Here is a 13,259-nt window from a genome sequence, read left to right on the forward strand (position 1 = left end):
GCCACTGCAGCTCAACGAGCATTGGAACAATAAAAAGGTATTTAACAGCTTATGAAAAGTATAGTTTGAGTGCTATATCAGAAAAGTTCTTTTCACAACCAATAGCACCTTAGAAGGTGTGGGGATGTGTAACCAATTGAACTAGCAAAAACAAAACAAACTACCCCTACCAACCTTGCTCAGGTGGGAACTTGTACTACTGAGTTTTTTACCAAGTGAAATTTCAGAATGTTTTTCAAAGGTAGACTTGCATAGTTGCAGTAAGCCAACTTTGTTGTAACTAAGAAATGCAACTAATTTGATTTGTACTTCTCTTTTCTACCAAAACATGGCCTATGAATTATGCTTACAGGCATAATGCAAATGTTTCAAACAATAAAATACACCAAAATACAATAAAAATAGAAATTACAAAAAATAAAATAAAATAAAATAAAACAAAACAAAACAAAACAAAACAAAACAGCACCTAACCCAACAGATCAACTTGCAGGCCAAAGACCTTCTCTAATAAAATGGTATTTGACTACTAGTGGAAGGACAACAATACAATGGCCAGCTTTTCAAAAAATTCATATTGTTGGCACACTAACCAAAGCTGGGCAAGGTATTCTTGCTCACATTGCAAACTTAATAATCTAGGAGCACTACCAAAGCCTGAGCCTACCTTGCACATTAAGTGTTTAAGCTTTTTTCAAGAGAGGCAGAACCCATATTCCTGGATCTGTACTTGTGATCAAAAACACTTTTGTCTTATCTTAAGTTATGACATTAATATTTTATCCTTTATCCAGCCAATATATTTCATTTAAATAACTGAAGAACTGCTCTGTTTAGAAGACCAATTCATAAAAACAAATGAAGTATTTCCAGGGCTTTTTTTGTCATAGAACGCACCAGAACGGCATTCTGGCACTTTTTTTTGATGGATTCTTCCATGTGATTGTGAATCGCCCTGTCGGGCGTAGCAGGTCGGCAACAAAAAGCATTAAAATAGTGCCTGCGGGCTGCGTGTGTGTCGGCGCTGCTGGGAGGGCGCTGTTCGGCTTGGGAAGCTGCTCAGCTTGGGATCGGTCGTGTGGTCGTGCGCTCAGTGCTTACTGCCGGCTGCGACCATTATGTTTATGTGTGTGTAGAGTGACTGACCCCAAGAGGTGAGTTCCGGCACTTTTTTTTTTTTTTACAAAAAAAAGCACTGAGTATTTCAGTTTTATATTGTGCATATTAATAAACATACTTTAATCCTCCTTTTAAAAACAGTATTCTGTAGAGGTTTGCTGTGAATCTGACTAATCCTGAACCAAGCTGAATCAAAGTAGGGCTCTCCCAGAGCCAACTGGATCAAAGGTTTCACCAGGCCTCTCCAGTCTCAGTGTTCTGAGTGAGGGAAGGAGGAGGCTGACCAATATTATAGGATTGATCCAATGTTTAGGGCTGTTTGCATTCCAAGAATAAGAACGTTAAAACCAGTTTTGTGGCATCTGTGGGAACTGGGAGTATATAATTACTGCACACTTGCTTGAATGCTTTATGTTCAATCCCTCCAGTATGCTGCACATTCATCAACCACCCCAGTCTTATTGCACTTGAGCAGAAGATGACACAGTCTTAACTAATTTTCATTCATTATAAAACCTTATTTCATGCATATGTCCTTCAGGTTTTCTGACAAGGGACACCTCTATGACAAATGCAATTTTCACAATAGTTGCCAAAAACCCCATGGGCAGGTAACACTTCCAAGAGAATGCTCATTTCACAACTAGGGCCACCCTTAGTGTGTATGCCATTTTGATCACAATTACCCACAGAAAACTCTGCCTCTTTGGCTTTGCCTCATTTCTTTTGACACCATCCATTAATGGATTGCAGCCCCTGAAAGCTTTGTTAAAACTGAAGCTTTCTGGGTTGAAAAAAAGACTCCTGCATGAATTTTTTTTTAATGCACTAACAACTTTGAGATATACTTACACAGATTCTGTATCCTTTTCCTTCTTAATAATCCCTGGTAACCCAAAATGCTTCCTTTTTCTTGGCTTTATGCCTGCAAACATAAGCAATTAATTTGCTGTTAGATTAAAACCACACTTAAAAGGTATACGAATCTCCAATAAATAGCTTGTGACTGTAAATGCAAAATTTGTCTTCATGCAGAGAGAACACAGACAAGTGCACCCCAATGCATAAAGTGACACTTTACTCAAGCAGATCAGCACATGTCATAATACACATATACAAGAGAACTGGTATGCTAATCTTGTTTGAACAGAGCTTCAGTTTGGCCACTCTTGGCTTTCAATATCTTGCCTAGATCTTCTGAAAAGTTAGTAGAGTGAATGGCATCAGTGTCCTGAGGAAACCTGAGAACACATCTCCATGAAGCTTGCCCAATGCTGAACTTTAGGACAACTGCATTCATTAATTTGCCTAAGAAATGTATATCCTGCTCTTTAGCGAAAAAAGTTCCCAAAGCAAATTACATATCAGTAATTAAAATCTAAATGATAAAACATAAAAGGCAAAAGAGATGGGAGAAAGAAATATATGAAAATTCAGGCAGTAGTTAATCTCACCAAGGCAGACTGATAAAAGCAGGAACAAGTGGAGATGACAGTTCCTCCTCTCTGCTGCCGCTTTCTTTCTCAGAAACTAGTAAGGCAGGAGGCATGGCCCGGCCCAGCCCAGCTGATAAAAGCAACAGAGTGTGGAAATGGCACTTTTGCACTGTTTCTTATTTCTATTTCTCACTGGAAAACTGCAGCTAAAAAAACAGTCCCCAGCAAAACCTTTTCAAACTTGTTCTAACAAAAAAAGGGAAAAAATAGAATTCTAGCAAAACAGTTTCCCCAGTCCTCACACTTGCCATTAGGTAGAATGAAAGCAGTCAAAAACTCCATGTTAACAGTTCACGTCTCTAAAGGATGTCTAACAATGGTTTCTGTCCCAAAACTGCCCGCCGCCAAAAGACTGGTAAGAATTCACATTTTCTTCCTGAAACCTCTTGAGTTCCAGAAAGGTCAATGGTGCCAGTGTACTTTTTAAAAATCATATACTGAAGATCTAACAGAAAAGATTTGAGGGAATGGTTCTATTTACATGCACTGGATTCAGGGACACCTGACTCTGAGTATATGTGCAGGGGGCAAGGGAATCTGCCTTCCATTAACTAGGAGAAAACAGAGTTAAACACTTTTCTACAGCTTCTGTGATTAGAACAGGGGTCCTCAATCTTTTTTTAACAGGGAGCCAGTTGAAAGGTGGCGGTGGCAGGCATGGGCTGGTGAGGCAGGGGTGCCCGCGGGCGCAGGCCAGTGAGGTGGCAGTGCACACATGTGCGCGTGCTCATGGTGAGGTGGTGGCAGGTGTGCGCACGGCGAGGCAGCAGCTTGCTCACTCGGAGATGTCTGAGTGAATCCAAAACAATTTCCGAGCGAGCAAGCTGCCACCTCGCTGCGCATTTGATGAGGCAGGCGGCAGGTGCGGACAGACCAAAACCTCTGAGGTGGGCCGGATATGGGCATGGCAGGCCGGATTCAGCCCGCGGGCCGTAGTTTGAGGACCCATGGATTAGAACATACAGACAATGCAAACTCTGGCTCATGAGGGAGATAAAACATAAAAATTCTGATCCTTTTCAGTTATACTAAACATACTTTCATCTTACCTTGAAGAATTATTTCACCTAATATTTTAAGCCTTACAATTTAAAATCAGTTTTTGATGCTTAATAGGAATAACCTAAACTGTAAATAGCAGAGCACGGATACAGAACCTCTGGGTTGCTCAAGTTCTGGATCAAGCCACAGAGACTTCCTGGGTTCCTGCCCCTTGGAGGAATCCCCTCATTCCTCACGAAGATACAAAAAGCAGGATGCTCAGACAACTTTAGGAGGAGAGGATGGTTTTCCAAATACTAGCCTGGCTGCATAACATAAAAGACATGCTAGAGCAGCTTTTAAGCTGAATCCTGGGGAAAGCCAACAAGAGCTGGGAAGCATCCACTATGGGTGAAATCATCCTTAAAGGATGGCGATGACCAAACATAAGAGAGAAAATAACTATAACCTTATGGTGAGACATTATAACCAACCAGAGAGGCTGAAGTGCCAAAAGGTAAGTTGCTTACATCAGAAGAGAAACACTGTGTTTAGGTGTTTCTATGTGCATACCAGAAGACTCAGAGCCAAAATTGGAGAACTGGAGTGTCTGGTTTTAAAGGAGAAGCTACATACAGTGGGCATTATGGAAACCTGGGGGAATTCAGAGAACCAATAGGAGAGGGTCATCTCTGGATATAAACTGTATACGAAGGACAGAGAAAGGTATACTGGAAGTTTTGTTCTGTATGTCAAAGATGGTAAAAAGGCCAACAAGCCTGATAATCTAAAATGTGCAAACTCCTCTACAGAAGCACTGTGGACAACACTACCTAGCTCCAAACTAATTTAGTGAATAAACTAGTGACCCCAAGACCAGAATGTACAGGGTGATCTTGAGATGGAGAATTAAACCAGGAGGCCTCAGTGAAGGCAGAGTTGTAAGAATGGGTGACTTCAACTACTACACACTGACTAGATAAATATATGTTCCAGTTCTGATAGGACAGTTAAATTTCTGGATGTCCTAAATGTCTGTGCTGTAGACCAGTTGTTCATGGTTCATCAACTGCTGGAAAGGCAATCCTAGAATAAATCCTAAGTGGGGTTGCCCAGGACATAGTATCAAATATAAATGCAGTAAATGGCATTGAACCAATTGGAATCAGTGATGAAAAATTTAATATTGATGTATTTTTTATAAATTTATATTTATAAATTTTTAAATTTATAAGATTTTAATACACAGTGTTATGGAAGACTGCAAAAGTGGTCCAACACAATTACATTTACAGAAGAGAAAACTTCTCTAAAATGAAGAAACTAATGAAGAAACTGTTAATAAAAGAAGTTAAAGAAGGGAGTCTAGAGGGTTAATCCCATCAAAATGCTTGGAGATTACTCTAAACCACAAAAATAGAGGCATAGATAGTATGTACAACACAGGTTAGGAATGGTAGCATGAGATCCAAGAGGTCACTGGCATAGTTAACAATTAGAGTCAAGGAAGCTATCAGAGAGAAGATGGATTTCTTCAAGAAACAGAACTCTTACTTAAATCAAGAAAACAAAAGAGAGCACAAACTTGCACAGGGGTGAGCCATGTAGACAGTAAGGGAAGCAAAGAGACATTCTGAACAGCACATTACTAACAACATCAAAGCTAATAATAATAAAAAATCTTTAAAAATATCTAAAGAAAGAAACCAGTCACGGAGGCAGCTGGACCACTGGATGATAATGGGATTAAATGAGCATGAACAGAGATACAGGAGGTTGCAGAGAATCTTGGTTAATTTTTTTCATCCGTCTTCATAGCAGAGGACACAGAACAGACACCTGATCCTGAACTGATGCATTAAGGAATAAAGGCAGACAGCAGTGACAAGACGAAATTCTCAATTGGACAAACTGAATGATAATAAATTACCAGGCCCAGATGGTATTCATCCCAGACCTCATATATGAAATTGCTGATCTTCTTACCAAAATATTTAACAGGTTCCTAAGATTAGCCTTTGTACCAGAAGACTTGGAAATGACCACATTAGCATCAATTTTCTAAAAAGGATCAGGGTGATCCAAGAAATTACAGGCCACGTAGCTTAATGTCTGTTCTGGTGTACTGGGTGAAATCAAAGGAATCAAAAATAATTATTGCATGCTGGCAATAATTAGGAAAGGAATCAAACATTAAATGACCAGTACTGTACTCCCCTTACGGTGCAAACACACTTAGAATATTGTGGATAGTTCTGGTCACCAAACCTAAAAAGGACACTCTGAATTGGAGAAAGTGCACAGCGGTCAGCGGACAACTAAAATGATGAAGGCATAGGAACAACTCCCACATGAGGAAGTTGAGGGGTTGGGTAAGGGGAGACATGATAGGAATTATTTAAAAATATGCACTGTGTGGAGAAAGTGAAGAAAGGGACATCTGACTTTGTCTCCCATAATAGAAGAACCAGGGGTCACTTCATGAAGCTGATTGTTGGGACATTCAAGACAGAAGTACTTCTTCACACACTGAAGAATGAAACTATGGATTTCACTGCCACGGGAAATAGTGAAGGCCACCAATTTGGATTGCTTTAAAGGAGGACTGGACACATTCAGGGAGCAGAAGACTATAAATAGTTATTAAGCTTGTTGGCTCTGTGGTACCTCCATTATGCCTGCATTCCCCAGTAGCTGAAGAGCATGAGTAGGTGGAACTTTTGTACCCATTGTGCTATAGGCACAGAGTGCTGGACTGGATGGACCATTAGCCTGTTTCAGCATTGCTGTTCTTACGTTTTTAGCCAAGTGGCTTGAAACAGTGCATAATCTGTGAGCTCCCAGCTTTGAGTTCCCATTTCTGTGCTGCGACAAACATGGAACTCTGTACCTTTGTCTGCCTGAAGAAAGACAAAATGGGTTTGCATAGAGCAATGAGCTCAGTAGTTGTGGTGTTATCCATCCTTTGGAATGCTTGGAGGGGGACAAATTGCCATCAACCAAGATAGGTTCTGTATCTGTTTTAAATTATTTTGAAATGCAAGATAAACTCACCTTCAACTGCACTGGCTGTATTACATTCTTCAAATTCAATAAGTCCTTTGAAAACAAGGAAAATATTTCATGTTACTTGTTTTGGATTATGTACAGGCATTTTCCATTAAATTAGAGCTATAATATTTAAGCAATTAAGGGTTCAGTAACTAGTTAAAACATTTCAAAAATATGCCACTGGCAACAAAAATAATGTTTGACAAGTAAATATACCCAGGTTTTCACAGTGGGCACAGACCTTATTCTGACACAGCAAACTAGTAAGGTACACGAGTTGGATACATGTGCTCCCCTGTCTGAATATAGCGTTGGCTCTGGCTCCCTTATGCATGGACTCAGTCATGGTGAACCTCTGCATCTCCCTGGGGGAAGTGTCTGTTCCCCTAAGGGAAGAGTGCAATATAATGTCAATCCTTGGACTACTCCTCCCAGACAATATCAGCAGCAAACTTATGCATTGGTAAGGAAAGCTGGTAGGAAAACCACCTAGTGATAGAAGATGGTAATTCAGGTTTTGACTATGTTGACTCATTTTAATAAAAATTAATATGCTTTGAAAACCAAATAATTCTTACTGCGTTAGTAGTCATGTTTCAAGTGTTTATATCATATGAACCTGCACCTATTGTGCTGACAGGCATTCCTTTTTATTATTATACACATAAATAAATGAGTGGGATGGTGTAAACTGGTAACTTACAACAGCAGGGGGTTGGATTCAATGGCCTTCTTGGCCCCTTCCAACTCTACTATCCTACGTGTCTAAGGAATATAAACAGTGAAAACACCATGTGGCAGGTATTGGTATAGATGTTCTCTCTCCCTCCATCCCACACAGTCTCAGGAGAAAACATCTCTGTCACAAGGATCCACAAATGTGCTCACCACTGACATTTTAATTTGGCAAGAGAAACTCAGTGTAACAAGATAATTGCCGCCACACATATGGACACCTCTTCTGCAACATTTATTTAGATCAATATTTCCATAGATTTACCTCATAGACCATTTTAACCCTATTTTAAAACTGTGACAACCCCACTCAGGAGTCATCTTCATTTTTTTAATTAATGGCTAAAAACACTATATAGAAATATAGAAAACTTACTGTAAAATGTATTTTTTAAAACACAGGTATGCATAAAACAGGTACGAGTCAATGACAGTGGCCAGTGTGATATCCCAATTCAAGCTTCTGGTAACAGAATTCATTGATTGGTTTAATTCTGTTGCCAGAGTCTTGAATTTAGATTAAAAATTCTTCTCATACTACATGCACAAGTTTGCTTACATCATGTCAGTTGCTGTTATCTTCAACAACTGCACTGTGCAAGACCACAACTAATAATCGGACTGTCATTATCACTACTTTTTATATTTAATTGACTTTCTACTTCACTGTTTACAGTTCTTTTCCTTCCCCTGATATATGCCAGAAACTCTTTGATACTGCATGTACCTAATGCAGTAGTCTATAGTCCATGAAATGTATGCCAGAATATATACAGATCATACTTTAAGGTGCTACAGTACTCTTTATTATATTCAGAAATGATACCTATACCATTAGAGCACAACCTACTCATTCTGCATTCTGTACTTGGACTGCATGTGCGATGCTGTATTAGCCACTTATCAAATATATGTGAACAATGACTGGAAAAGCATGGAGAGGCATACTTGCAGTACAAATGGTGAGTAGCTAAGAACCTCTACTGCTCAAATATGAAGTATAGGATATGTATTTTCACTCTGGTATCACACCCATGTGTGTATTTCTGATACTTTCTTTCACTGCTTTTACTTTTGAGCAACCCCGAATCCATTGATTTTGAATTTAGAAAAATTGTCAACCCCCCAATATATTTATAACTACAGTTTCTCTGTCCCCCCACAACTCTCTCAAAGGCCCCTTCCAACTCTACTATTCTATGTAGAAGATACACATACATTGCATTTAAAAATCCTGCATTTCTTTTTGGACAATTAAGCCTGCTGGCAAGATACTGAGGGCCAGTATTATGTGGTCTGTCACTGGAACTGTCATAGCATGTCCTAGGACAGGAACATGTCCCCCCTTGCAAATAAGGTATGCAGACATCAGGTTCACCATGGGTCGTCTATCCCCTCTCCTTCCCCCTTGGCCTTCCTGTGAGTATCCCAGGGGTCTCCACAGCATTACCCACCGTGTTTCCTGTCCCAGCTTTAGCCACAGCCTCTTTGGCTGTGTCTGTGTCATGGCTCCCCCCTTTTTTCCCCTGGAGATCACATTTTATGATCTCTATAGTGACATCCAGTGACATGCCTGTCAAAGTGCCCAAGGTGCAGTTGTCACTGGTTACTTTTTTGTTTTTGTTTTTTTTGTACACCTGAGATTTCCTCACGTTATTCTAACTTTTTACATGGGTTTTTAAAAAATCTGTAAAGGTGCACACATGCACAATTCCATCACAAAGGTACAACATTGCCTCATCAATGTTGGGGCAGCAGTGGCCAAACCGAGGTGCAGGAGCCACGTGCTGCTCTTTATTTTGCAGCTTGTAGCCGGGTACCCACTTGTTGCTTGCTACCCACAGCCACCACACACAGGTGCCCACTTGTCACCTGCCACCATCACCTGCAGGCACTCCCTTGCAGCTCGCAAACATCGTTTGTTGCTCTTCTGTTGAGCAAGTCTGGCTACCTGTCAAAGTATGTAAGGCACTATTGAGGAACAATGACAAAGAAAGTTACAAGTAAGTTATTTTTTTCTCATCCAACATTTGTCAGAGAGTGAGCTATCAAAATGAGATGTCACAATGGAATCTCTGTGGGCAAAAAGTAGTGACATATTGCTCTTCCCCTTCCCAGAAAGATCCTCTAGGCTGCTTGTTTTGTTTTTGTTTGTTAGACTCTAGAACTCAGAAAAGCAGAAAAGTCTGACCCACCCCATTTACAAGAGGACAGAGCTTTGACAGCTGTAAAAGTTATTTTAAAAATCAGCTACTGATAAAGGGTTTTTGCCATGTACATCTGCAACCGTGCAATTTGCAAATCTCCCTGTCAAGAAAGGCCCTTGATTGTCAGTGTCCATCAATGGTTGAAACAAGCCATGAAAATGGGAAATGGGGTCATAGTCAGGTGTGGGAGGAGACCATACCAATGGGTGATCTGAAGTGCCACTTGGGAAATTGGCAGAGTGGCTGTTACTGGTGAGCTTGGCTGGTGACACCTGTTGAGTGGTTCACCTGCAACTTCCCTATACTCATGACGGGACTGGCTACCTGGGTTCAGACTACACACTGACCCAATGTGGGTGCAACAACCACTAAAAGAAGCCATGAGTTGTCATGCAGTCCAAATCCACTAACAAGCCACTCTACAGAAAACAGTCTGGGTTCATAAAAAATGAGCATCCACAATGGGTTGTCATGTCTTAGAAACCCATCTGTGTTACACAATACTAAAGTTATTTCTAACTTGGGCTCTACACAAAGTTGTACAGTATCTTATTATGTAAGAAATTGGCCACATACACACACACATCTGATTGGTCCTTTTATAAGGAAAGAGTCAGAATGCTTTGCTACAACAAAAAATTCAATAGCAGTACTCAAAAGAAATTGGACCCCACTTTCAAATATTTGTTTATTCAAACTGGAAGCTACACTGATGATACTGTACTAAATGTACCAAATTCTGTTTTGAGTCTAGTTCAGATTTCTTGATTGCCAGTCACCGATGATGCACTTCATTTCTCAAGAGGGATGAATGGGACAGTTTTTAAATTCAGTCATCTCACAGCGTCACCTGCCACCTAATTAATCTGTGAAGTGGCACTAATGGCCTTGAAAACAGTTAAGTGTTTCATCTATCAGTTAGTGTCACAACCGGTCAGCTAGTATGCATTCTGCAAAAGTAGATAGGCCAAGCTTGACAAATGCTACACCCTTATAGGATTGAAATACCTAAAAAAGGCACTGAATATTTAAGTAGGTAGGTAGAGAAGAATGCATGAAGGTAATTCTAACTTTACAGTAGGTAAACAGCACCTATGCATTCCTAAAATTGATTAATAATATAAACTGAACAGTAAAATAAAAATCTGAGTATTTCAGGATAACACTTCTAGTAGAAAGATACAGTAACCAACCAAGTGCTAAATGTTATATGGAAGCACTATGAAAAGTAGCCACCACTTAAAAGCCATGTAAGTTGTAGACCTACTTGCAGATACAAATACTATAGAAGACAGTAGGCTTGGTTTTAAATGAAAACAAAAGGTTTTTCCCCCTCTGGCATTAAATCATGCATGAAAGGAGGACAATTTTTTCAAAACTGCATATGCTTCACATGCTGCTTCAAAATGGCAAAGCTTTGCGTGTCTGGCTCAGTGCCAGTTGACAGCTCAGCTGGATATCAATGCACATTCTGACCCCCCTTGCAGTGTGTCACTTCTGAATTGTTTCTGCAGTAGAAAGTTTATTCAACCTCTTTCTCAAATGCAGTGGACCGACGATCATTCTGCTATTTAATCATAGCGGGACAGGTTATTTTTCTGACAGCACTAAAGCCAAAGAGCAATTCTTAATGAACAGCTTGATACAAGTGGAATTTCGACTGTTTTAGCCTCAATTAATTCTGCTGTCAAAACAAATGATTGCTCTTAGTATATAAATGTTAAGCTGAAACACAAAGGTCAATTTTCTGTGTACAAACACACAAGCTATCTTCTTGTTGCTAACTTCTGGTGCCATTTCATATTTGGTATCAACTAAAAAAATGTGAATGGAAAAACCAGAAATATGTATTAAACTGTCAATCAATAGTGTTCTCTAACAGTAATGCTCACTCTGACCAATACAAGAAAAACAAAACAACCCTCTAGATAATTCTGTTGCTATATTTAGACATGAAAAATCAAGATGTGTTTTTATCAGTTACCACCACAGAACAAAGTTACTTAGGGCACAATGCTATACATCTTTAGACACAAATAATCCGACAACCTCCACCCATCCCCAGCCACAGTGTCATGCTGGAGCCTCCTGGGAGTTGTAGCACTCTCCCTCCCCCCCACAAACAAGCATAGGATCAGGTTTCAAACCCATTTATCTAAAACCTAGTATATGAAGATAATTACATGTTAATTATGACATACGGATTTGTTTACTATAGTCCATTTTCATCAGATACGTTAAATGTTAGTAAAAATTTCCAGCATAAATACACAGCAAATATGGTGCATGCAGAGAACTGTAAGCAGTAAGGTCAGAAGAAACCAAATGAAAAAAGAACTGAAAGTGACAGTCATGTGTCATTAAAACAGGGACTATTCACATATAGTGATTAAAATACACTTTATTCCAATTCAAGTCTCTGGGAATAGAATCTATCTATCTATTCACTACATATGTTAATCGGCTTACCTAGTGCAAAGATGTTTCTGTTAACAGCAACAACTGTTTTGTGAATAATCATGACTGATACACCGTGAATGACCATATATACCTGCCCAAACTGTGAGATCTTTCACAGAGGTCCTTCTCCAGGAGCCCTCTCTGAAAGAGGTTAGAAGAGTGGTTACCGAAGAAAGGGCCTTTTCTTTGGTCAGCTATGGAACCTGCTCTCCAGAGGGGTGCGTCTGGTGCTGACGCTTTATTCATTTTGGTGCCAGGCCAAAATCATGTTATTTAGCCAATATTTTAATTGATGCTTTTTTAAAATATATGATATAGAATTCTTTTATGGCATATTTTTATAACTGGAAATTCATTTTATCTAGTGCTGTTAAGATTTTGGTTTTTGTAAGGCATCTAGAAATCTGTTCTCAGATACAATATGGGACAAATATGCTTTAAATAAATAAATAGTGCCATCATTTTCTGCATTAAATTTCCCTTTGACTTCATTAGTTACGATTTCACTGGTATCTAACCATTTGTACCTGAAATTCTCATTGAACTAATAGAATCAGTTCAATTACTTAAGACTTGTCTCTTTAACATAACTGATAGATTGTAATGCTTCCATCAAAAGTGGTAAATATATCCTAAATATACAAAAAGCTTGTTTTATATTTTTTTGAATCTGAAAGATTTTATCAAAACAAGTAGTCCAGTTACAAGGAAGTATTTTTAAAAAATGAACACATACTGTCAAGGTGATTTTGACTACTCTAAGGAATAAATATAGTCATGATCCCAAGTAAAGCAATGCAGTCTGAAGTGACATCCATGAAACAAATTCATAGAAATATCAAAAAGAAAATAAAGGAGTGGAGGCAAAAATAAAGTAAAAATAGAAATATAGTACTGGACAAGCATTTCTGTGACATATATATGATTGGACAACTACACAGCATGCAGACATGCTCCTACAACAAGACAGATCTTTACAGGCCTTTTTAACCAGTGAAAAATGTTACATTTACAGCTCCATAGTAACAGTTCTAACAAAAATTCACTGAGGTATTACAATAAATAGGAAGCCAATACAGTGGTACTTCAGCTCATGAATGCCTCAGTTCACAACCAAATTGGGTTGAGAACAGAAATTTCTTAAACATTTTGCTGCAGGTCGTGAACTCTGCATCATGTGAGGATCACAACTGCACCTGCCTTCCCTGCA

General features: G+C 39.2%; 1 protein-coding gene across 1 annotated transcript in view; it reads right to left on the reverse strand.

The window, feature by feature from the left end:
* Nucleotides 1-13,259, reverse strand: part of FCHO2 (FCH and mu domain containing endocytic adaptor 2) — an 81,764-nt gene that overhangs the window by 31,841 nt on the left and 36,664 nt on the right. Inside the window, exons 9-10 of the mRNA XM_044446544.1 lie at nucleotides 6,651-6,695; nucleotides 1,972-2,044 (exon numbers count right to left, since the gene is read on the reverse strand). Of these exons, the coding sequence (XP_044302479.1) occupies nucleotides 1,972-2,044; nucleotides 6,651-6,695 (118 nt within the window). The remainder of the gene's footprint in view (nucleotides 1-1,971; nucleotides 2,045-6,650; nucleotides 6,696-13,259) is intronic.

The sequence above is a fragment of the Varanus komodoensis genome, unplaced genomic scaffold, assembly GCF_004798865.1.
Source record: "Varanus komodoensis strain SLA01 unplaced genomic scaffold, ASM479886v1 scaffold5, whole genome shotgun sequence".
In the NCBI taxonomy this organism is placed as follows: domain Eukaryota; kingdom Metazoa; phylum Chordata; class Lepidosauria; order Squamata; family Varanidae; genus Varanus; species Varanus komodoensis.